The following is a 22,304-nucleotide window of genomic DNA, read 5'->3' as shown; positions in this document are numbered from 1 at the left end:
TAACCAGTATTCCCGAGCGACTGCAAAACCACAATCTCATGTCAGTATCGTTGATCGTGACGCCATATGCAAAGCGCCGTCGAGGGTCGGTCCGTATGCAGAGATCCATGTCCCAGATCATCCTGTACACGTCCTGTGAAGCGAAAGCATTGAGCACCAGTCGTCTTCGGGAGGCATAGAGATCATACATACGAGGTCTCGGCAGTTGTTGGACTTGTGCTTGCTATACTCGATGCACGCGCCAATGTCCTTCCAAGACGCTGTTCCACCGGACTTCCCGCGCAGCACAAAGTACGCGTCCGGTCGGGTTTTTGATCGCCTACGACTGTCTTCACACGCCCAATCTGAATTTTGGACAAAATCGAACTGTGGGAGGTCCTCAACCTCAGCTGCTCTGGCTGCAGCCTGCGCGATGTAGACAAGCGGTTGGAAAGTATCGTTCTCCGCTTTGCCAGACTTGCTCGGTTCACCTTTGAATCTTCTCCACCGGCCTCTGACAATCTCGGGATGACGTCCGCGTTTGAGCTTCTTGATGACATCCTCGATAATGATGCTTGAATGTAATGGGGGAAGAAGGCCTTTCATAAATAACTTGACCGGGAGCTCCATTACATGTTTCCCGAACACCTCAATGATGTTTTCACGGACGTTGCGCATGCCGTAGATTTCGATCGGATTTGAGACATAGTTAGCCATGATTCCACTTGTCGCGAGCACAATAGTACAGAAACTGTGGTAATGGTGAATGAGTGGGGCACAGAATGCTCAATGCGAAGAGAGGCAAGCTTTAGATGTGGATGTTGTGGCTAACGCAGTGGTTCGGAGCCTCGAGGTGATAGCAAGGCATCTGAATCTCGCACGTGATCGCGTCTCGGACGCGCTTGTGGCAGTGGCTTTTTGGAACGCCCGCTAATAGGTGCGTTCAAAATTGCCGCTAAAATCTCGCTGGAAAACAAGCGAAATTTAAGCGGCCAGAAGCAGCGAGCAGAATCTGAGCTCCCCTCCTCGAACAGCGACAAATAAGCGACTGCTCGTCGCAAGCGCTCGCAGATTCTGGCTTACGGCCATGTCACGCTTGCATGATTCGCCAACCTGATTGGCTGGGTAGCCCTTCGCGAACCGAAAACGTGATCAATTCACGGCTGCGTCACGCTTAGTCATCTGTGACGCTTTCAGCGACCTTTCAGCAACCTTCAGCCACATTTGGGCGCTCAAAAGCAGCGAAAAGTCGCTTGTTTTCCAGCGAGATTTAAGCGGCAATTTTGAATGTACCTAATGTCTGACTCTGAGTAACCAAGCCGCTGGATGTTTCGTCCGCTTTGAAACCGATTGCAAAGCTCAAGCATTACTGTCACAACACATGTACGTGAGCAGTCGTGGCACAACGCATGAGTGCATTGTGTTAAAGCTGGCCGTAAATCATGCCTCACTCGCGTCACTCGCGTCCTAGTCGGGGATTGCAAGAGACCCTACGGAGAAGCCATTGTTGTCAAATTGCAACTTCGAGAACCTCGAGATGACGGACGCGTATGCAGCGCGAGATTCTGAATATGCTGATTCCATCTTAGGGAGTCTTTAGGAACAAGATTCAACTTCATACTTCATGACTGTGCGTGAATACCCTTGAAACCAATCGGTTTAGTGCGGAGGTGTACAGATATGCGCACATGCGATCTCAATTCAGCCAAATGTCTTGCCGTTGCCGTTGATTTCTACCGGAAGTCATCCGAACCATTTCGGTTGCAGATCCATAGTCCAATGTAGTGTTATCTAGAAATACACCAAGATACATATATTATGAGTACAATGCCATGTCGTCCACTGAAGTTGCGCTTTCAAGCCTGCTTGAACACCTTCAAATTCTCAAATATCGTACAATGACTAGTGTTAGAAGAGATCCCGACATCACGAGACAAACCATGATGCTTGTGTGGAGGCCTAAGGCCATAGCTCCGTTAGCAGTAAGAACGATGACGTTCGAGTGCGTCGCCTGCGGAACACCGTTGGCGTCCGTAGCAGTGGCGGCAAATGTTCCTGAAGGTGCAACGTCCCAAGTGGCTGAAAAGCAAATTGCTTAGTATTCGTAGGGATCCACTGTGGCGTACTCACCAGGGAGTTGGCCACCAGAAATACCGGCGGCCTGTACCACACGTTGTAGCTCCATGCTTGCATCTCCGGGTACTGTGGAGAGAAGGCCGACTCGGGGTGGATCTTGGGAAGGGTGCGTCAAGTTGCCGTAGTAATAGGCCACCAGAGCCCTATGCATAATCGGCAAGGTAAGATGGCAATAAGCACTGGAGACACAGCCACGTACGATTTCAAGAATGGATCACCGAGACTCCAGCTGTACAGGAACCCACCGTTCCCCGGCGGATCGGTCGCTACCACGGCTGGAGTGCAGCGAGGGTTACCTGTAGAATTTGCAGACATTGGTACAGCAAAGTCGCGGGGATCGACTGAGAAGGTGACGCCGCCTATTACGAAAGAGAGATTGTGCGCGACGCTGCAGTCGAACGAATAATCTGGTTCGTCAAATTGCGACATCATGTGCTTGACGACGTCCTTCGGGCCACGAATTAAGGAGTTTCCCTGAGCAAGTGAACGATGAGATCGCTTGTCAGCAAGTATGGAGATGTAACATACGGTATCGAGGAGGGCAGACAAAGAGATGGAAGAGGGAGATAGCATAGAACGGGGTAATTTGGCATCGTTAAAGTAAACCGCATCCACCGGAATCTCCCAAGTCAACGGGTACACCTTTTAAATGTGAGACAATCTGTTGGATAATCACTATCTCATGAATAGCTCACCTCGTCCGGAGCATCGGAAGGCGGCGGTAGGCCCCCTTGGGCGGCTGTATACGCTCGCACGGGTACCCATGTGAGATGATCATCCTGGATTCCTACTGGCAAGGCGCCAACCGAGAGAAGTCCCACGTTGCCACCTATGTCAAATGTATCACGCTGAAGTGTTATTGCAATGAGAGGGCTCGACAACATATTCTGCACTATGAGCCGCGGAAGCAGCGGTCCATATGTGGCGAAGGAGGCAATCGCGGCGCTCGAGAACTGAACGGCAGCTGCATCAGACTGGCGCTTCCTTCGCGAAGATGAGCCAGGTTTCAGGAAATCAAACGAGGGGAAAGGCGGAGCGCCAATAGAAGATGTGAGGATAGGGTTGGATGTGTTGGACGACCGCTTTGTGAGCTGAGAACTGGCAGGCGCGAGCTGGGCCTGTAGGAGCTCACGCCAGATCATGCTAGGCAAGCGGCATTCCGTAGTGAGAAGCAGAATAACGCCGCGGCTGATCACGTCACGTCACCTTATAGGGGGAAATCCAAGACCTAATATTCCTGCGGAGCCTGTCTCAAACACAGTTGTATTTGTATCGTTGATCGCAGCCAAGCTTTGGTTGACTATCGAGAGGCTCGCGATGCTAACTGTATCAGAGCCAACAGGCCCAGTTGCATGCGTTCCAGTCCGTGAGTCGCCATATAGCAAACGAACGTCGAGTCCAGTGGGATGCAGTGTCTCTTGGGAATAGAGCGGTACGCCGGCGTCATTGCATTGGCCTGTGCAGGCATCAGAAACCAACCAAAGGTCTGATGACCCAGTGTCTTTCCAGCCATGAGTGCCTACAAGCTTCTGAGTGTCATGCATCATCGTACCAAGAACTAGAGCCGTTTGTGTGCTCCCCACAGAGATGAGGACGTTGTAGGTGCTGTAAGCATATCAATGAGGTTCCGTGCGCATGATGAAATAGAAGACTTCAAGCGCACATGTCCATATCGTCTCCGAGACCAATGGCTACACTCTGACCAGTTCTCTTGTCGAGGTTGGACGTTACTCGGCGGTAAATTGGCAGGTGCATTTCGACTGATTTGTCGTGCGACGCCCCTGCCAACGAGACCAGCAATAGTGAGAAAATAAAGATTAGACTAGTCATGATATAGAATCGGGTCATTCCCGCATTAATGAAACTTAAGGTATGAATGTTGCAACAAACGGATGAAGAGACGCGACTCAACCGTCTTGACATTTGACCACGTGATCGCGTGTCACATAGTTCTCGGATTGCGTTTGAGCCGACACATCTTAGAACGTTACTTGATGATGCAGAAGTACTTAATCAATCTGTATAGTAGTACATTGTGAGTAACAATATTGCGCACAGAAGGTACATGAGCAAGGAGTGGACGAGGTAGGTCGACGGAGTGTAAGATTGGATTCGAGCAGACCGATAACCAGCCACCTCTGGGTACAAGTCCGACCGTCAGAGCATGCAAAGATAAGCAATATGATAAATAGAGCATGAAGTCCAGGTACAGATGCACAGTATAACACCATCCACAGAATGTCAAAATGGTCTAAATCGCTTGGCCGTAGTATGCGCTGCCTTGTGAGGGCTCTTCCGAATGACGAGGGGCCATGTCATCATCTGGTGGTTGCGAATCGTACGCAGTCATGTACGAGCTATCGCTAGGCATTTGATACAGGTGTGACGGGCTGGGTGGACTCTGCAATCCGCCCGATGGCGCTCGTACATGCATCTCAAAAGCCTCAGCTCCTGTTGGCGGTGGCGGTCTCTGCCATGCTTCCGCCGTCGGGACAGCATGCGTAGACACAAGTTCCGTAGATACTGAGGCCATTGGAGGCGCGTGGTCATATCTGATAAGGGGCGGCGTCGGCGAAGGTGCGGGGATATCAGATGCAGAGTAGTATGAATGCCGCATGTCATCCGGCGATGGGTATGGTAGCCCTGGCCTTGGAGATACTCCAAGCATCTGATTGCGGTTGACGTCCTCGTGGAAGGCTTCATGAGTGGAGGGCCGCCCGCTCGGAGATGCTGAAGGCGGTGGCGAGAGACTGTCGGCGCTGTAGCCTTTGTCACGAGCAGGAACGACAGCTGAAACGGCATCGATATGAACACTCGACACCTCGGACTCGGAACGATAGTGCGGCTGGTGGAAAATAGGTGTCTTCTCCATGTCCCGATGTTGCTTTCTACCACGCCTGTGCTCTATGCCCAGGCGATCCTTAAGGTCACCTAGTACCCACATCTCACGAACAATGTCCCTGTCGAGAGGCATATATGCGCTCTTGAGGAACTTGACTACGAATCTCGGGGCTATACGGCCAGCATGAGCACATTAGCGGCTGAACCTTGCGCATCCGCTGCTTACCTAAAGCCACTACGACGGAAAAGAGGACGGTCGCCCAGAATGAGATTTCACCGAAGAGAACGACCACTTCATCGTTGAAGTTGGGGGTGTCAAAGAAGGAGTAGACGGTGATCCAAAGTACCATCACCACCGAGGATCCGATGACAACAATCCAAGTAATGATTGTCCAGCTGCAAATCGTCAGACAGCTGTCATGCTCGGAATATATCAAATACTTACTAGCGAGTGTTCATCCCTACGTATAAGTTCGCTGCAAAAATCGCGGCCACCGAGACTGTAGTACCGAAGTCCGAAATGGATTCAATTGCTTTGCCATTCCAGGAGGCGGCCAGACCCAGCGTCCAGACGAGGTATGGAATGAAGAAGACGACAACCGATTGGTAAAGGCCATCCAGCATGTACATCCAAAATTTTAAACGAGTGTATTCCAACCCGCGTATACCTCGGATGTACAGCTGTGGGAATGCGAGTGCCGCCTTCGCATTAATATCCTGATCGAACGCTGCCACGGTGTGAGCAACAATGTGTATAATAAAGTGACGTACACACCTCCAAGGACAATGACCGGCAAGGAGGTGAAGACCAAATTGTACAGCAGGATGAAGGTGTATTGGTATAGATATGTGGCGTCGAAACTGCGTGCCGTAAATCTGTTGAGGCGCATTCCGTCAAGAATACACGACGACGTACTTATTGTAGATCTGGAACCAGAACATAGCGAAAGTCCAGATAACGTTCTGCAAATGTAGTCTAGTCATATAATCCGATCGGCCAGCAGCTGTGACGAACCTTATAGAAGAAATTGCTGTGCATATCCGCAACTCGCTGGTATGACCAGCGGCCATGAACGAGAAGCAGCTTGGTTAAAAAGCGGAACTGCGCGAAAGCATAGTCCGCCGACATTGCAGCTTGCGAACCCTCAAGACCCAGCAGGCCACACCCGATATTTGCTTCTTGGATCATGGCGACGTCGTTTGCACCGTCGCCTATGGACAATGTCATGGCGGATCGCCCTTCTTTGACCTACAGTCGGACATGTAAGCAAGGTCGATCACACATGAAGCAGCGTCCGTACCAGCTTGACAACCAAAGCCTTCTGAGCGGGAGAGACACGACAGCAGACAACGGTCTCGCACTGAGTAGTCAGGTTCAAGAAGAGGGACGACAGAGTAGGTGAAAGAGCATGGCGCAGTGTATCGCCGTCAATCACAACGGCGAACGATGCCTGCGCTCCAGATACAAACCCACGTTTCCGCGGGTCCAACGTGGGCGGTCCCAACACTGATGCAATCTTGTTCAGACCACCCTCAATCTGTAACCGAGCAGCTTCCACTGTCTCAGCGGATAAGATCATGATGTCCATATCGCTCTTGAGCAAATTGCAGCTGAAGCCTAGATTGTCATCGTTATTATGGTGCTATAAGCGCCCATAACATGCACGCACCAATCTCAATAGCCGTCTGAATCTTGTCACCTGGCAAATGGTCTCAAAGATACATCCATAGAAAAGATTAGCGCAAGCATACCAGTGAGGATCCAAAGCTTGATACCGGCCTGATGAAGGAGCTCAATGGCCTCCGGTACACCTTCCTGCAGCTTGTCCTCTAGAGCGGTGGCACCGAGTATCGTAAGCGAGTGTTCGATCTGCTCGTTTGCCTTGTCGATCGCCGCGTCACGGTCCGTGATCGAGTTAGTCGCGTCCTCATAGACGCGCTGCCAACCCACGTACTCCTCCTCGCTCAAGTATCGTTGCGCGATGCACAGCGTACGTAGACCACCGTTAGCGTATGCCTCCATGTCCTGCGAAGTCTTCTCCTTGATCGCGGGGTCGTGATCAGCAGCGAGGCGTTGGTAGATGACGCTATCGGCACCCTTGCAGTACAGGATGAGCTGGCCCTGTGGGTTGCGGACGACAACGCTCATGCGTTTCCGCGTGCTGTTGAACTCGAGTACATTCAGGAGAGTGTACCGCTCCGGCTGGCCCATTACTTCGATATCGATACCATCGCGTGATTTCTGGATGAAGGGGAATCCGGCATCGCGAGCAGCAGCAACTAGAGCAGCTTCGTCAGGCGACTCGGCCTTATACTCCAGGTGGTAGGGGTGCTCAAGTGGTTCAGGACGATCCGACAAGACAGTATGACAGACAGCAAGTGCACGGAAGAATGCGATGAGATGGCCTCTTTGCTCGGATGCCTTATTAGCCAGGTCTTCCGCCAGCTTAGGCGAGATGAGGGTAAGTTTGTCCTCCTGCAAGTAGCGATTCTTAAACGTGTTGGACATCTTGGAGAGCATGTCTTGCTTGAGAACCCGCAGCTGCCGGTCCTGTTCCAGAGGATCCATCAACTCGCCTGTGCCGTCACGCTTAGCCGCGCCACGTTGCGCCTCGGTAACGCCCTCGCCGTAGGAGACTCCATGTACGGAGCACTTTTGGAACTCCATGATGTTCTGCGTGAGCGTGCCCGTCTTGTCGGAGAAGACGTATTCGATCTGGCCGAGGTCGTCAGAGATGTTCCACGTCTTGGGGACACAAGCTGCATCGAGTGGCTTGTAGTACATGTCAATATCCTGTGAGATGAAGTACGCCTGGATCGTCTTGACAATTTCGATGGAGATGTACAAGGAAACGGGGACGATGTTCTGGAAGGCGATTAGGCACGAACTGTGTGATTTTGTCAGCACCATAAACGCCGAGTCAACATGAACCGCTCAGACTTACACAAAGGTGACTATGGCATTAACAACAGGAGATGATGATGGATTCTCGTCGATCTCGAAGAAGTCAGCGCTCGTCCCGCTCTTCGCGTCGAACAGCCCGTTGGCAATGGCTGAGATGAGACACATCCCAAACAGGACGACGAAGTTCACGATGACATTGAAGTTCGTCTCCTTCTCGATCTTAGACTGCTTTGACGGAGTCGCGCCGCCGTTCAACATAATCTTTGTGTCTGGGCCGGTGAAAACAACAAGCCCGATGACCCATGCCGTGTTCCGCAGAGTGCACCCACGGAGGAGCATCTCGTTGATGGACACTGACTCCTGCTTTAGCTCCCCATGCTCCGGCTCCCGGTAACGCAGAACACCGTGGTACAGGTACAGGTTCTGGTGTGGAGGCTCCGAGTCGAGCACGAATGACGAGCGTTCCACGTCCTCCTCAGACGTGATCGACGCTGTTGCGCGGACGGACTTCCGCGGCTTCAGGTTCGTCTCGCCGTCCAGGTTCTTCGTCTCGACGTAGCACATGTTGTCCGGGTCCGACGTCGACAGAACAACAATGTCCGCAGGGATCTGCTCATTCTCCCGCAACAGTACGATGTCACCCACCTCAAGCTTCTTCCAGAGTGTCCGTTCCCAGCGGGCAAAGCCCGCCATCCGCTGCCCGTCGTTGACTACACCAATTGATGACCGAGACCTCACGGACTCCTGGTAAATCGCGAGCGTGCCAGAGCCGCCAGCCCACGAACCTAGTCGCGCGTGCCCGGGCCCAGGCATATCGACAAGCTTCGGCTCGCCAGCCTTTGGAGGGTAGCTGTGGAATTCCGCGATAGAGCTTACCGAGTCCCCCCTCCTCTGCATGCCCGCTGGCGGTAACGATGACAGCGACGCATTTGGGTCATTCGATACCCGCATGCTTACCAGGTTACCCTCCAGCCCCTTGCTCAGCACGATCTGCATGCCCTCCTCCGCCTCACGTTCACGCAGGCGACGCACGCCCCGCGTCACTCTTCCTGGCTTGTTGAGCCCTAGAACCTTATCATACCATGACCGTGGGTCCGTAGGCTGGTTCACGTTCCGCCATTGTCCGAGCTTGGTCGATGGGGATGTGTTAACCTCCTCATCCAGTCGCGCGCGGCGGTAATCTTCTATTCCATCCTTGATGGCGGTGATGCCCAAAATGAAGATTAGCGGGAGCGCCGCGAGCTGCGGCGTAGTAGCACCAAAGAGGGGGAACACTGCGGCGCATGTCAGCTACTGGGGTAAGTTGTTCCCTACGTCTAGGCCCACCTTCTGCAACGACCAGTGCCAGGAAGTAGATGTTGGCCGCCCTGAGAACGCTGTGTCAGCACTCGAGAAATCGTGTGTGTGAGCTCAGCGCACCGTCGGAATTGCTCGTAAAGGTTCTTGGGTAAGAACGTGATGATAGTGTACTCTGCCAAACTTAGCGCACTGGGAGCGGAACTCATACATGACCGTACTCACTGCTCGTCCGGACCTTGTTCCTCTTGTAACGCACCACCGGCTCACCACGAGAATCGAGCTCCTCGCGAGGCAAAGGGGAGTTCACGTAGATCTTCCTGCGTACACCCGCGACGGGCGGAGTCGGCACCTCAGGAGCGTTCGCCTGCGAGGTAGCCGACTCGCGCGTCTTCTTCTTCTGCGACATGCGATGGAAGAACGCCTTGCCCTTCATTGACAGCCGCCTCCTCTCTGACCGCTCCTCCTGTCGTGCCGTCTCTGCGAGCGTCGACGCCGCCGTTCGCACGGTTCGCAGGCGCAGCTCTGGGTCGATGCCGTCTTCGTCATCGTGTTCCAAGTCGTCTTGATGTGGGTGTCGCCGGAAGAAAGACATACGAGCAGCTAGGCTCGGAGTGTGGGGGAATGGTGTGCAGCCCGGTACCAGCGCGGCGCGTGCAGATGTCTATGTGAAGGTGAGATGCTGGAGGGATTGGGAATGTGCTGCGACTTGTGCCGAGGCGGTGAGTTTGACTGCCTTGGGCCTAACGCTTATTGCCAGCGACCCCGCGCACCCCCGGTGAAAATAAGCCCGACATCATCACCGAGAAATCCGAACTCACAAGGCTACAGTAATTCCGTGTCCGAGAGCTGGTACCGAGTAGATTGTTGCCTAGCAGCAAGCTGCAAGTTCTGCGGAAGAGGTAACGCACCAACCTCGGCGCCTTTTAGAGCGTCGATCGTCCAGGAGGCAGAATCAGTGAGTGAGTCGCGGTTCGTGACCACAAACTTACAGATTGGACAATATAATCTCCCGCTACTGCGTCGCGGGATGGTTGGGGTCGGGAACTTCTGAATCAGAATAAGCACTTTGGCTTTGTTGCCTATTAGTCGGCAGATGCCGAGGATTTCGACAAGTGATATATAATCATTAAGAAGTTGCATTATTAGTGGGTCCATAACCCCGTATTTTGAATCACTCGGCTTGCCCTACACAAAACAGGTCCCTCTGAAGTGTCCGGTTATAAACACGCTATAGAACTACAAGAAAACACAGGACGATGACGCAATTTTTCGAATGCTACCCTCAGGATGACAAATACCACTAAACCAAGCAGACTCACCCACCGAAAACACCAGTAGCTAGCGTGAGTGAAAGTTGTCAGCATTTGTCACTCATCCGTTCCTGAGCAAGCTACTGTGTCGTCTCGTGCCATAGTTGTAAGAGTAACAGCGTACTCGGGGTCCCCGAGCCCGGGCGCGAACTTCATTACATCAAAGATGTGTGTGTCACATTCCTGTGCCCTCGGAGCAGAACACGGGCCGCCACAAGATGTGCATCCATAAGTTATGTAAGAGACATGGTCAGAACAGGGATAAAAATACATACCGTAATCAGCTTCTCCACTGCATCGTTCACGCACCGTTTCGCAATATACAGCAAAACCAATATTGATAGACCTCCCTCGCAAAATGTACAGATAGGCGGCATGGAGCATAGCGGCGCTCGGCACCTCGGGGGTGACGTGCCCTCATCCCCCAGAGATCTCAGTGTTGTTCATGGCACCCATATATAGTCGTAATCCACGCCGATGTCTCAATATTCGTCTATATGTCGAGGTCTACATCGTCGCTCTCTACTTCTGCAAACAAAGGTAGACAGCGACGAACCCTACGATACCAGTAGCTTCCTTAATCTGGACATTAGTCATGGAGTCAGGCATGTATTAGACACCCAATTCCTTCTGAGGAGGGATATATCGCCCATCCTAAGAATGACGGCGAGAGGACGAGGGGATTACAGCGAGCGTCTACCTCACGATCCTCAGTAGCCCATCGGCCGCTCGTCGACGTCTCTGCACCACTGCCGACTCCTGCCGCGAGCTTCTGCCCCACTTTGCCGATGTGTATACTTTGCGAGGGGAGGTCTATCAATATTGGTTTTGCTGTAATTCCCGCGAATTCTAGAGACGCAGCGCGTCCAAACCGCTTCCGAACAGGAAGGAAACGGCCCTGCAACAGCCACATTACATAGTCATAGTTCTCACCCTCTTGCAACACGTTTATGAGATAGCAGGTCAATGAAGTAGCCCCATGAAACACAGACTTACACTAAAACTCGTTCTGAGCTACTGAGTCGCTGCCACCCTATTGTGGAGCCACTACAATGAACTATTAGCAATCATCAATAAAGACTGAACAGGTGCGTGAAGATTCCCTGTAAAGAGGTGCTGTGTGTCGATGGGAAGAAGGGGAAGAGACTGTGCGCATCTCAACGACATTACAGGATGCGAGCCCCTTGATCATGATATGTTCTTGCCCACTTCGTTCTACTCCGTAGATAGCCCATCGGTTACTGCCCAGTATACATTACTCGTCGCCAAGCGCATGTACCCTTGAGTTGTTGTGAATGAATATGCTGTGCAGAATTGCTGCTCCCATTGATGCAACATCATAGACGCCGTAGATCGTGGCGGTAACTAGCAGCTGACCAAGAACCCGAGTGCAAACCCAGTGGAATCCTCGAGGACGGGGTTCAAGGACCCCATAGCGAAGAACTGGGGCATAGGCTCGTGCCAACCTTGATGTGGCACGACCATTATAAACAGCCCACACCTGCAACCTCGATCGCGCGATACAGCCCGAAGCAGCTTCCCTGCGCAGCAGATCCGCGCGACTCGCTGGCGAACAAGCAAACTTGCAGGACGAGATTCGCGCACCAGCATTTGCGACAGCACGGCTGCCTAGTCGAGGATGTGTCGTTGAACGTGCGAGATGGGGCGCGCCTGGTATTGACGTCGACCTGGCAATGGAGGTCTTCCCCAACGTGTTGTGCAGAAGCCAGCGGCAGTTGCTTGGCTTCTACCTCGAGGCACGTTCACTATATCTTCTATCTGACCAGGTCATATTGTCGCACTTCGTGAGGAACCCGAAGGCCATTGTATATAGGAGACCTTCTCGCTCTCATGCCGCGTTCCCGCCTTTGTGGGAGAGTACTGGGGCGATTCGGGTCAGCTTGTGCGATGAACAGATTGCAAGCAAGTCTTACCAGGCTGCCAATATTCGCTCATACGCATTGCTACCTGCGCACATTTGACAACTAATAGCTCCGGGGAACACAAGCTTCATTGATAACAAAGCCGCAGTGTGTCCGCACAATGTCCGCACGCCCACGTCCTCGACGAAGAGACCGTGGACTGAGAGGTTCCGAAGCATAACATTCTGCCAATGACCCGAGCTCCAAGCTGTTGACAGCTCAACATTCCGCGGCCACTCAGTCAAGAAAGGCAAACCAGCCCCGCTAACCGGCTTGCGGCGCGCAATCACGCAGACGAGCCCAGCCAGGACAAAACACATGTATCCGATCACAGCTCCAATTTGACATTCATTTGCACAAGAAGCTCTAACCGCACCCGATGACATATCAGGGCGACTCAGATTGATACGGCGCGGCTGTGTGAAGGGGCACGATCGTGTCCATACTTAGAAGCCGCTTGAGAGCGAGGTGTTCCCAGGTCCCATAATTAGCGCATCGGCGTTGAAACGTTGACATACTATGTGCGCGGCAGGTCGGTGGTGCCAGAAGAAAGCAAAAGCAAGAGCAAGACGCCGTCCAGCACAGACAAGTCGTTCCCCGAGAGCTGCCCAGAGGCAGCAGGCGATATGCACGTCCCGCGCACGGATGGAGCTCAGGCAAACGCAGACCCCGAGCCAGAACCCAGGACGTTGTGCATATCAAGAAGCCCAGCGCAGCCACACCTCGCCGGCGTGTCGCGAGGACCGTGCGCCACCAGAACGCATGCACGCACGCGTACGACGTCAGGTTCTCGCGCGCGGCGAGAAGACCCGGGTGCCAGAGCCACACAGAACACAGAACTAGTGCTTGACAGCGGAGCATCAGCACTACACCGCGTCCTGCCCAACGGAACACGTTCGTGGCATCCGATACACACCTGCGGTGCGGCGAGCATCATCGACCCATCGAAGAACCGTCCTGGCCAGAAGTGCACTCATAGTATCTGAATCTGGAACGCAAGCACCAGAACTGACCGCACAGCAGCATATCTGAATTGCAGCGTTCATCTCCGTTCCAGCTGTCCATTCGCACCAAGATATGTAGTCCCCGAAGGTGCGCTCGGCGAGCCATGCACATGGCGAGGAGCGGCCAGGAGCAGTCGGCTCGGGGAGGTTTCAGCGAAGGTGCCGGAGCGGTCCGGGTGCGGAAAAAGACGGAGCATCTCCACAATAGGAAATGCCGCACGATCTCCGCTCCATGCGGACCAAATCTCGAACGCGGAACATTCGCCTCACCTCGCCGTCGCCTGCGTGCCCCAGCCAATTGAATGGCCAACATTTCCCGACGACAGAAAGGCAATCCTGCAGCAGGATCTGGCGCTGCGCGTCAGCCCACCCATGGCCGGGACGACTCACCGGGACGCTCACACGACCTGTTCTGGCAGAGGCGCCTGGCAACCGCCCGCCCATTGTTTTCCGTTTCAAATCCAAGAAGACTGCATTGCCATTGCGGGGGCCAAGCCATATGAGGCAGATTATGCGAGGGATAGACATGAGAATGCGAGAGCAAGAAGAAAAGGAAGCTCCAATGGATACACTGCGCCTGTCTGGCGAGAGGTCTATGGGACACTAGTACGATACTGTTCGAGCGGGGTACTGTGCGGCCTGAGGTATACGTAAGACTAGTGGGGTGCGGGACCAGACCGCGAGAATAAGTTAGTCAGAGTGACAGTCCAAAGACAGGAAGAGATAGGAAAGACAAAGACAAAGAGTGGTCCGTGTTGCGGGTTGCGTTTGGGCATTCTGGACGTGCGGGTCATGCTCATTCTGTGGAAGTAGACATCAATAGGTTGTCAAGCGCAGGAAACGAGGGTACGCACACACACGTCTCCGATCGTGATCATAATCATCTGTCAGTGCGCCAGTGACACCTGGGCGCCGGACTTCAAGGGCCCCGCCGAGGGCAGCTTCGCGCGCTGGAAGTTCCGCACAAACTCGAACTGAGGGCCCGTCTCGGGGCTGCAGGGGAAGCGCTTGCACTTCTCCACCGTCTTCCATTCTTCGGCGATCATGCGCAGCGCGTCCGCCCCGTCCTTCGCGATGCCACACTCGACGAGCCAGCACCCGACCACGAGCCCGGTGCGCCCAATCCCGCCGCGACAGTGCACCGCACAGATGCGCGCGCGCTGCTCGCTGTCGCGCAGCACAGACATGATGCCGCGCACAAACTCGACGCTCTCGGGCAAGCTGCGGTCGCGGATCGGGAAATTGTGGTACTCGACGTCGCCCGCGTCGATCCCGAGCAGGGCGCAGCGGGCTGCGAGGTGCGGGGCGTACGAGAAGAGCTCGTGCGGCTCGGTCAGGTCGATGAATGTGCGCACCCCGGCGAGGAGGAGTGCGTCGAGCTTCTGCCTGGTGTGCTTGTGCGCGATCTGCGTCGGGGTCAGGGGGCAGTAGGGGAACTCGCACGCGACGAGGTAGGGCGTGGCCCAGTACGAATTGGGGATGGGGCGTGTGCGGTTGCGGACGGCGGTGGCGCCTGTGTTGAAGCTCGTGTGCGGGACGATGGGGCGGGGGGCATACTCGGGCTGGTGCCGGAGCACGGTTGTGAGGGAGGGCTGGGAGATCTCGCGAGTGGCGACGGCCATGTTGAGGAGAGCAGTGTCGAGGCGTAGGGGTTTTAAGCGTGCAGCAAGGATAGAGGAGTGAGTCCTGTCACTTCCAGGCGCGAGGTGGTGGTGCAAGGTAGAGTCGAGGCCTCGCGCCCGTCTGGTGGACTGGAACATGCGAGGCACCGACACAGCGGGACGACCGCGGATGCACCCACGTGCCACAGATCCAGGCCCCGATGACGCGGAATTTGCGCGGGATACCGGATCGGTCGTTTGTCCTTGCGCTGACTTGCACTGACTTGGTTGTGCTGAAATACGGGCCTAGTTATATGCAAGGATCACCCCAATGTCTGCTCTCCGCTTTATGTCCACCCCAGATTCTTTGCAAAGGCTAGTCGTCGCGCTCCGGACAACTGAATGGCTATCTTCAGAACACCGATGTCATCGTGGTGTGACCTAGAGCACTCCCAGTCGGCCACTATCGACGTCGGCGGCGGCCGCGGGGCAAGAAGCGCAGTCCATTCCTGCTTGTTACGGTCATAAGTACTGGACGTGCAGCAGCCGTGGGACAACCGCTGTTCGCCGGGTGAAGCACCCATGGTTCGCAACGTCAGTCACTGCGTCTGCACTGATAAATGCATTGAGCTGAAATCTCACGAGGGGACGGTCATTGGGGTTATATGTGCTCGCTGCTGGACGATCCCCATCGTGGTCTCTGAGTACCTTTACTTGACAGTCAGCATATCCTCATCAGAACCCCAACCCTATGGTTGCCGTGGGATCCAGGAGTTGTTGGCAGGCTGATGTTCAAGCCTTTCGCCAGCCCAATGCCTGTGGACTTCTGCGTGGAGTTGTCCGAACGACGACGCGCGAAGTATAGTAGCGACGATGCGAGCCCGAATGACTATGCGCGAGCGATTGTGCGTGTCCGATAGACAACGCGCGAACGACGATATAACAAACGAACAAAACACTCACCGTGTACGTGTGACTCTCGGGCCACTCGTCCGTACCAGTGCAGAAGAGGCGAGAGAGCGAGAAAGTGAGAGATGGGCGTGGTTCAAGAGAGAGAGGAAGATACATTTTCTCGATGCCGACGCTGGTTTATATACGTACAGAGAGGCCTTGACACGAGTGACATCATACCGAACCTAGGAGGAGTGAATGACGCACACTATAGCAGTGGATCGCAAGAAGTCCGAAACAGAAAGACATAATGTGAAAGAGGATGGAAGCCCCGTCCCGGGCACAGACCAGCGAGACTCGACGTCTCCGGATCGGATCCACGACTGTCAATGTCTCAGCTTCTCGAAGGTGTGAGTCCCCGGTGCGTCATATTTACGCTCGCGACCTACCGCCCTCAGGTGCGTGACGACCTCGGCACCATCGATCAGCCTACGACAGCCGCTTCTCCTCCCCATCGACGCCGTCATTGCAAGCCTTAGAGTCGCCAAAACAGGAATAAGTACGTACTTTCATGTCGATCTTGGCAGAATAGAAGCGCGTGAAAGGACAAAAGATAGAAGGAAAGAAAAGAAACTAGACCAAATCCGTCGACATCGTTCTCCTGGGATCGGCGCGTTCTCCTCCACCACAGAGTGAGTTCAGACCTGTGGCATGCGGATGGACCGAGAGAGAGATGCTGCGCTCCGTCAGACCGACTATCCGTATATAACAGCAAGAGCTAGAGCGCCATCGAACACCGGTCGGCCGACCTCGACGACCGAGACTCCCGTCTGTGCAGATACAACAGCAGTCGGCACTACAGCTGCCAGGATAATAAAATCTACATGGACATGAGACGAGCTATCCAGCAAGGTCTCGTATCTGCTTGGGCCGCCTTGTTGCTCTGGGATCAGCCGTGTAAGAGCAACGGAGGCGATTCGGGATTTTATTCAATTAGAATCTGGGTCCTAATCCATCTTTCAGTCTTCATGCAAGAACCGGTGAGCGAAGCTTGGGTTTTGTTGATGTTTATGATTTTCATTGAGAGAAATGGAAGTGGAGAGTAGCTAAGGAGAGCGAGAGGTCGTGGGTCAATTTATGTCATTTCAAAAGCAACTACGTACTGACATGAAGCGAAAGACGTCAGAGGCGATCGAGACGGGTGGCCGAGAAAGGAAAGAGACCTGTCATAAGAGGCGATTCAGACGCCCTCATGCTTACTGTCAGCCCAACATTGAAGGCCTTACTGTCTCAAGCGGTAAGGCCCAAAGAACAATGGCGCGCTCGGTTTTCGTTTTCGTTTTCTTCTTTTCTTTGCTTCTCTCTCTCTCTCCTCTGCGATTGATGGACACGGTTGTATCTCTTTTGCTTCGACTCTAAGGCTTGCGAGGACGGCGTCGAAGGCGAGGGAAAGCAGCAGCGTAGGCCGATCAGGTACAGGAAAGGGCTTCCATCTCGATTCGGATACTGGTATGCTATTCTTGGACGGTGGTCGATCGTTTGACATGATTCGAGTCTCCGTGTCCTTATGTGCGTCATCCTCTCCTCGCAGAACAGGTATGACATCACTGCTGTCAAGGCCTCTTTGTACTTATATAAACCGGCGTCGACGCCGAGAAACGCATTTTCCCCCTCTTCCTTGAACTACGAGCATCGCGTTTAGATACTCATCGACAACTTTGTCAAAAGCATTGCAATATACTTCGAGCTAGTCGACAAGTCATTCATTCCTTCGACCATCTCCGGACGACACTGCGACTATCTCTCCCACAGCGGGAGTCGCTTCGAATCAGTTCTGCTTATACTGCCCACAGCTGTTTCTATATCCTCTCAGTAACAGAAGTATCTGATGACGTTGTCAGTGAGCATTTCTGTTAGATTCTGCATGATTTGTGAATATGACAACAAGCGAAAGCGAAGCATCTGATAAAGCGACTTTGAAAAACCTATGGCTACAAATATAGTCACTGAAAAGTGGATTATACGATGGTACGTTTTCTCGATAGCAGGCTAACAGCAAGCAGACCATATTCTGCGAAGTACACGGTACATCTCCGAGGCCCCGCCCCAGGTTATGACAGGCAGAACAACCACACGAGACAATTCCACACAACACCGACTTACTTCCCCTCCCTTCAGGATGACGACAGCACGATAGCGGACTCCAGCGCCGTCGGGACGTCCTGGATGTCCGTCGACTCCACATCGTCCGCCGGCCAGGCCTCGAGGTCGAGATCGAAGTGCGGGAGGGGCGGCAGCTCCCCCATAGCAACGTCCAACTCGCCCTCAAAGTCCTCGTAAGCCTCAGCAACCTCGTCCGCCTCCGACGCGCTGCGGCCCGACACGACCGGCTGCATCTGCACGTCGCGCACCGTCGCGCCGTACTCCGCCCGCTCGCCCAGCACACCCATCAGCGCGGGGTCCATCGCCGTCTCGAACCCGCGCACGACCAGCCGGTCCAGCTGCGGGCACACGCAGAACGGGGCGTCGCACGGCCGGCCCGGGCGCAGCGCGCGCGTCGCCGCCGCGGGCGTGTTGATGAGCATCAGCGAGTGCAGCCGCGGCGCGGACGCGAAGAGCAGCTGGAACGCGTGCTCCGACGCGCCGACTTCGTTGAGGGACATCGCGGTGAGGTGCGGGAACACGGGGTACAGGGCGAGCTCGTGCAGGCGGAAGCCGCCGACGGGGATGTGGGCGGACTGCCGCGCACAGTATGCGAGCAGCGGGTCCGCGGGCTGCTCGTCCAGCCCGGCCGGGTCTCTCGCGTCTTGCAGCCCGAGCTCGCGCAGGTCCGGCGCCTCGATCATGCGCAGGAGGTCAATCGCCGCGCCGGGGCTTTCGAATCCCAGAGTCAGCTTCCGGAGTCGCGGGAGCGGCAGGGGTTCGAGTGCATGGCCTTCCGACAAGTTGGCGGGCCCGGACACTTTGATGGTCAACTGCTCCAGCATCGCACACCGGTCGAGCAGCTGTCGGAACTCCGAGACGCTCGGACGGACCGCCGCGCAGTGGTATGTCAATTGAAGCGACTTTAGAGACAGGGACGGCAGCCGCGGGATGAACGTGAACCAGTCGACGTGCACACCAGCCAGCGTGAGTTGCTTCAGGCGCGGGAGCGCCACTCCGGGCTCTGCGCAGCCGAAGGGCAGGAACGCGCGCCCGGCGAGCTCTTCTGGAATGAAGTAGGGCGCGTAGCTCACGAACTCGTTGCAGCGCATCAAGATCAGGCTTTGGAGGAGCGGCGCCCTAGGGGGCTCAACATCACCGCGTTTTCCGTTGGGAGTGCCTGCAGAGAAGACGTTCAGCGCTAGGTGCATGGGCGCCCAGCGGTCTGTCAGGACCACAAGGGAGCGCGCTCGGTGAAGGTAGGGGCGGACAATTTCCAGCGCGACCCGCATGTGCGCCAACGAGAACGGGTGCCGGTAGTCGCTCTCGGGGTCATAGTCAATCAAGGGAGTACTACCTGCTGACGAGCAGCTGAGAGATAAACAACATGAGTACGGGAAGGTAAGATTATTTCTTGCGACTTACTCGAATTCCGAAAAGTCCCAGTCCGGATCACGAGCGTCGATGAATATATCGAGAGCGTAGTTGCCTGAGCGCGACAAAAATAGACGCGCGCAGTAGAAACTATCTTCGTCGGTGGCGGATTCCTCAATAGCATCATCGGTGGTCATATAGATTCGGCTCCATAGCTCGGACGTAGACAATGCAACACGGCGCCAGTGTTTGCTGACGGCGGCTACGAAGACGGAATACCCGTACGACACCTGCGTGCACGAAGATATGTGTTCATGGGCTTCAGGCTTTGGTCTGTCGTCCTCATCAATGAAGGCACCGAGGGCGAGGACGTACGAAAGTATTTCGTCAGGCAGCCGGTCTACTGGTGAGGTGTGCCGCTGCATAGGCTGGCGGGTGGAACAAAGGTAAATTGCAGCTGCAGCATGTAATGCAGACTATGACGGTGAGCCTTATGAGCAGAATATCATGCATCCTTTGTCGTACTAATTGAGATGGCTAAACAAAAGAGTGTCCTGGATGCCCGTGAGAACAGGGGGTTGCATTATTCGACCAATCCGGAGCCGAGTTGCCAGATCCGTCCTGGGCGCTTCGACCACCTATTGTCCTGCCAGACAGCATCGCGCAATCTTCTGTCCCCCTGCGGCTGTAACAGAGCTTGAATGACATTGATAGCAATATGTGCCTTGCGCAAGCAGGTCAAAAACCCATGATAGGACTCACTGCCCTCTTTCAGCGCTTTCCAGTTGATGTGGGCCTTGGTAAATGATCGCGACGCGACCAAGATATGCAGAAGAAAGTCCGGTCCCTCTGTGTATGGGCTCTCGACCCTGCATAATGTCAGTCTTCCTCTCTTTCTATATGTGCTTATCATTGGAGATGCTGGGCCAATCAACCATACCAGTATCATATGGCTAAGCAACGTGGATGTGAAGGGACTGGATGCAGGTTGAACTTGTCTTGCAGCCTCAAACCACAGTGTGACAGCTTCGCCATCGGGTCAACCAGCAGACTGGATCAAACTAACGCAGGTTGTTTGTACCTGAAGGGGGTACTCATGATTGACAGAGCATCGTGCGTCAGGGAGTGATCCGTAGGAACATCCGACTGACTGGCCGTCAATGGCCTCAGACAGATGTAGATAAGGCGGACAGGCACAGGCCAGGGACCCTAGTAGCGATGAAACGAGCATGAGGGCATTCAAGCGAAGGCGAGCTCGACCCCATCCGCTGCGATCTGTGCCAGGTATATTACTGTTTCCGCCAGTATTATCAGCTCTCCCTTTTTGGCGAAGACCATATTGGCGGACTCGGCACCAAGGAGGAACTTCCCGATGAGCGTGCCTTCCTGGTTCCATACCTAGGAGAGATAGGTCAGCACAGATGCATAGCAGTGGGGCACCAGGTATGCGCACATGTACGCCATCTCCACATGCGGCGTACACATTCCCTGCATTGTCCACTTGTATTCCGTCGGGCACGCCGGTATCGATATACGCGAAAACACGTCGGTTGAGGTAGACTTGACTTTTGGGATCGACATCAAAAGCGTATCTGGAAAGTGTTGAGGCCCCATAAAATTAGCAGTCTGCCAAGGTATCGAGACCTACATCGTAGCCGGATGTGTTTGGTTCTTGCCCAGAAACCCACCGGCGGCGCCGGAGTCAGCGCTATGATTCATATGTTCAGGAACAGAACAGGGATGCATGTGAAGGTGCCTACACGTATGCAACATTCCCATCTCTTGTGAACGCCAGGCCATTGCATCTATTGAAACCGTCTGCGACGACGCGAACGCTTCCCATATCAGGATCGAAGCGGTACACTTGATTGGGCAGTAGGGGTGGCGGACGGAAGTGATTGTAAAACCCGTACCTATTGGCCGGAGTAAATAGCGCTGGCGGAGGTGAGGGTCATACATCAACTACGCACGTTACATCCGTGAAAAAGATTGCCTTGCTCCTCGGATGGATCTTGACGTCGTTGAGCGAGTTGAATTGCCTCCCATAGTAATTGTCGAGCAGGGTTGTGACGTTATATGGCGGGAGAGGATTCACAAGAGTCAGGGAAGGCGGTAGATGAGCCCTCCCAGAGTTGATCAACAACAAGGAAGAACGGAATGGACCAGTGCCACCGTTAGTCATTTGAACGGTATCGGCAAGATCAAGCTATCCGACAGCGTGTTAGTCAATCGGACCAAGGCTACTTCGAAGTGAGCATCCTGTACTTTGGTAGCAGACACGTTCACAGGGGCGACACTACTGCCTGACGCCGCAATCGTCCCCCGCACTTGCTTCATGCTGATTTTAGCCACTTGATTGTTCGTGTCCCAGTCGTTGAAACCAAGATATCCGCCGGCGTTGCTGCAGAAGAAGACCTCATCCGTCTCCGGAGCCCAAACTGGTGCCTCATGTGCGAATGCGAATCCAGGACTGGTCGAGATTGCGCGGATAGACGGGCTTGAGCCCAGCACGTCCAGGAACGCTGGATGAAACACTTGAAAGAAAGGCGGCTGTGTGTCTGTTGGATTGAAGTGCTCCCATGCATTTCCGCGGAAGGCTCCGTCTCTACCAATCACGGAGGACGTGATATACTGACCCACGGGTCAATAAAACTGTGTAAATGACCCCTGAATGCTTCTCACCACGGATTGCGGAGGTAGTGCCTTGATATTCACGACTGTCGTTTGAATTTGGGTGGAGAACCATGCCCACGTAAGAGAGCCTGCTGCCGCGGCGATTGATAACTGCCACAACATTTACGAGTTCCCTGGCGTTAACCGTGGCTATGTCTCGAAGGGCGTCGCCCGGGACGCGGGGCAGTCGTCTACTATATACCTTCCCCAATGCGTTTTGGAGCAGG

At 54.3% G+C, this 22,304-nt stretch overlaps 5 protein-coding genes across 6 annotated transcripts in view; all 5 read right to left on the bottom strand.

Annotated features, from left to right (window-relative positions):
• Window positions 1-696, bottom strand: part of POSPLADRAFT_1033940 (hypothetical protein) — a gene marked incomplete at both ends in the record, with an annotated part of 5,450 nt that extends 4,754 nt beyond the window's left edge. Inside the window, one exon of the mRNA XM_024476971.1 lies at window positions 193-696. Within this exon, the coding sequence (XP_024339101.1) occupies window positions 193-696 (504 nt within the window). The remainder of the gene's footprint in view (window positions 1-192) is intronic.
• A 1,288-nt stretch (window positions 697-1,984) lies between these two features.
• On the bottom strand, window positions 1,985-3,870 carry POSPLADRAFT_1085470 (hypothetical protein; the record flags this gene model as incomplete). Its single annotated transcript, XM_024483036.1, has 8 exons — window positions 1,985-2,058; window positions 2,110-2,258; window positions 2,315-2,589; window positions 2,644-2,757; window positions 2,811-3,258; window positions 3,322-3,616; window positions 3,668-3,720; window positions 3,779-3,870. Coding segments are annotated over 8 exons (1,500 nt in total), but the record flags the coding sequence as incomplete, so codon positions are not given.
• A 234-nt stretch (window positions 3,871-4,104) lies between these two features.
• On the bottom strand, window positions 4,105-9,752 carry POSPLADRAFT_1181423 (hypothetical protein; the record flags this gene model as incomplete). Its single annotated transcript, XM_024488835.1, has 13 exons — window positions 4,105-5,127; window positions 5,183-5,352; window positions 5,402-5,684; window positions 5,732-5,817; window positions 5,873-5,919; window positions 5,972-6,205; window positions 6,258-6,574; window positions 6,627-6,656; window positions 6,709-7,844; window positions 7,902-9,135; window positions 9,188-9,228; window positions 9,281-9,332; window positions 9,383-9,752. 13 exons carry the CDS (start codon window positions 9,750-9,752, stop codon window positions 4,367-4,369), a joined length of 4,761 nt encoding a protein of 1,586 aa, XP_024339099.1. The 3' UTR covers window positions 4,105-4,366.
• Window positions 9,753-13,857: 4,105 nt separating this feature from the next.
• On the bottom strand, window positions 13,858-15,261 carry POSPLADRAFT_1040005 (hypothetical protein). The gene is made up of 2 exons (XM_024477644.1): window positions 14,251-15,261; window positions 13,858-14,197 (listed from the first exon to the last, which is right to left on the bottom strand). Exon 1 carries the CDS (start codon window positions 15,016-15,018, stop codon window positions 14,284-14,286), a length of 735 nt encoding a protein of 244 aa, XP_024339098.1. The 5' UTR covers window positions 15,019-15,261; the 3' UTR covers window positions 13,858-14,197; window positions 14,251-14,283.
• Window positions 15,262-17,786: 2,525 nt separating this feature from the next.
• POSPLADRAFT_1070199 (hypothetical protein) lies at window positions 17,787-22,200 on the bottom strand (the record flags this gene model as incomplete). 2 transcript variants are annotated; one of them, XM_024482385.1, is made up of 11 exons in its annotated part: window positions 17,787-19,401; window positions 19,456-19,861; window positions 20,167-20,273; window positions 20,486-20,613; window positions 20,698-20,802; window positions 20,858-20,996; window positions 21,053-21,112; window positions 21,165-21,317; window positions 21,375-21,610; window positions 21,640-22,035; window positions 22,087-22,200. In XM_024482385.1, 11 exons carry the CDS (start codon window positions 22,198-22,200, stop codon window positions 18,063-18,065), a joined length of 3,183 nt encoding a protein of 1,060 aa, XP_024339096.1. The 2 variants fall into 2 exon arrangements, with proteins under 2 accessions (XP_024339096.1, XP_024339097.1); XM_024482386.1 differs by lacking the exons at window positions 20,167-20,273; window positions 20,486-20,613; window positions 20,698-20,802; ... (4 more) ...; window positions 21,640-22,035; window positions 22,087-22,200 and having other exon boundaries at window positions 18,063-19,401; window positions 19,456-19,829.
• Between the last annotated feature and the right edge of the window lie 104 nt (window positions 22,201-22,304).

This window comes from Postia placenta, assembly GCF_002117355.1.
Source record: "Postia placenta MAD-698-R-SB12 unplaced genomic scaffold POSPLAscaffold_7, whole genome shotgun sequence".
Lineage (NCBI taxonomy): Eukaryota > Fungi > Basidiomycota > Agaricomycetes > Polyporales > Adustoporiaceae > Rhodonia > Rhodonia placenta.
Note: the sequence above shows the minus strand (reverse complement) of the source record. Positions and strands in the feature narration are given on the sequence as shown.

Coding starts and splice junctions, on each gene's coding strand:
- POSPLADRAFT_1040005 (XM_024477644.1), bottom strand. CDS start 15,018: ATGGCCGTCGCCACTCGCGAGATCTCCCAGCCCTCCCTCACAACCGTG.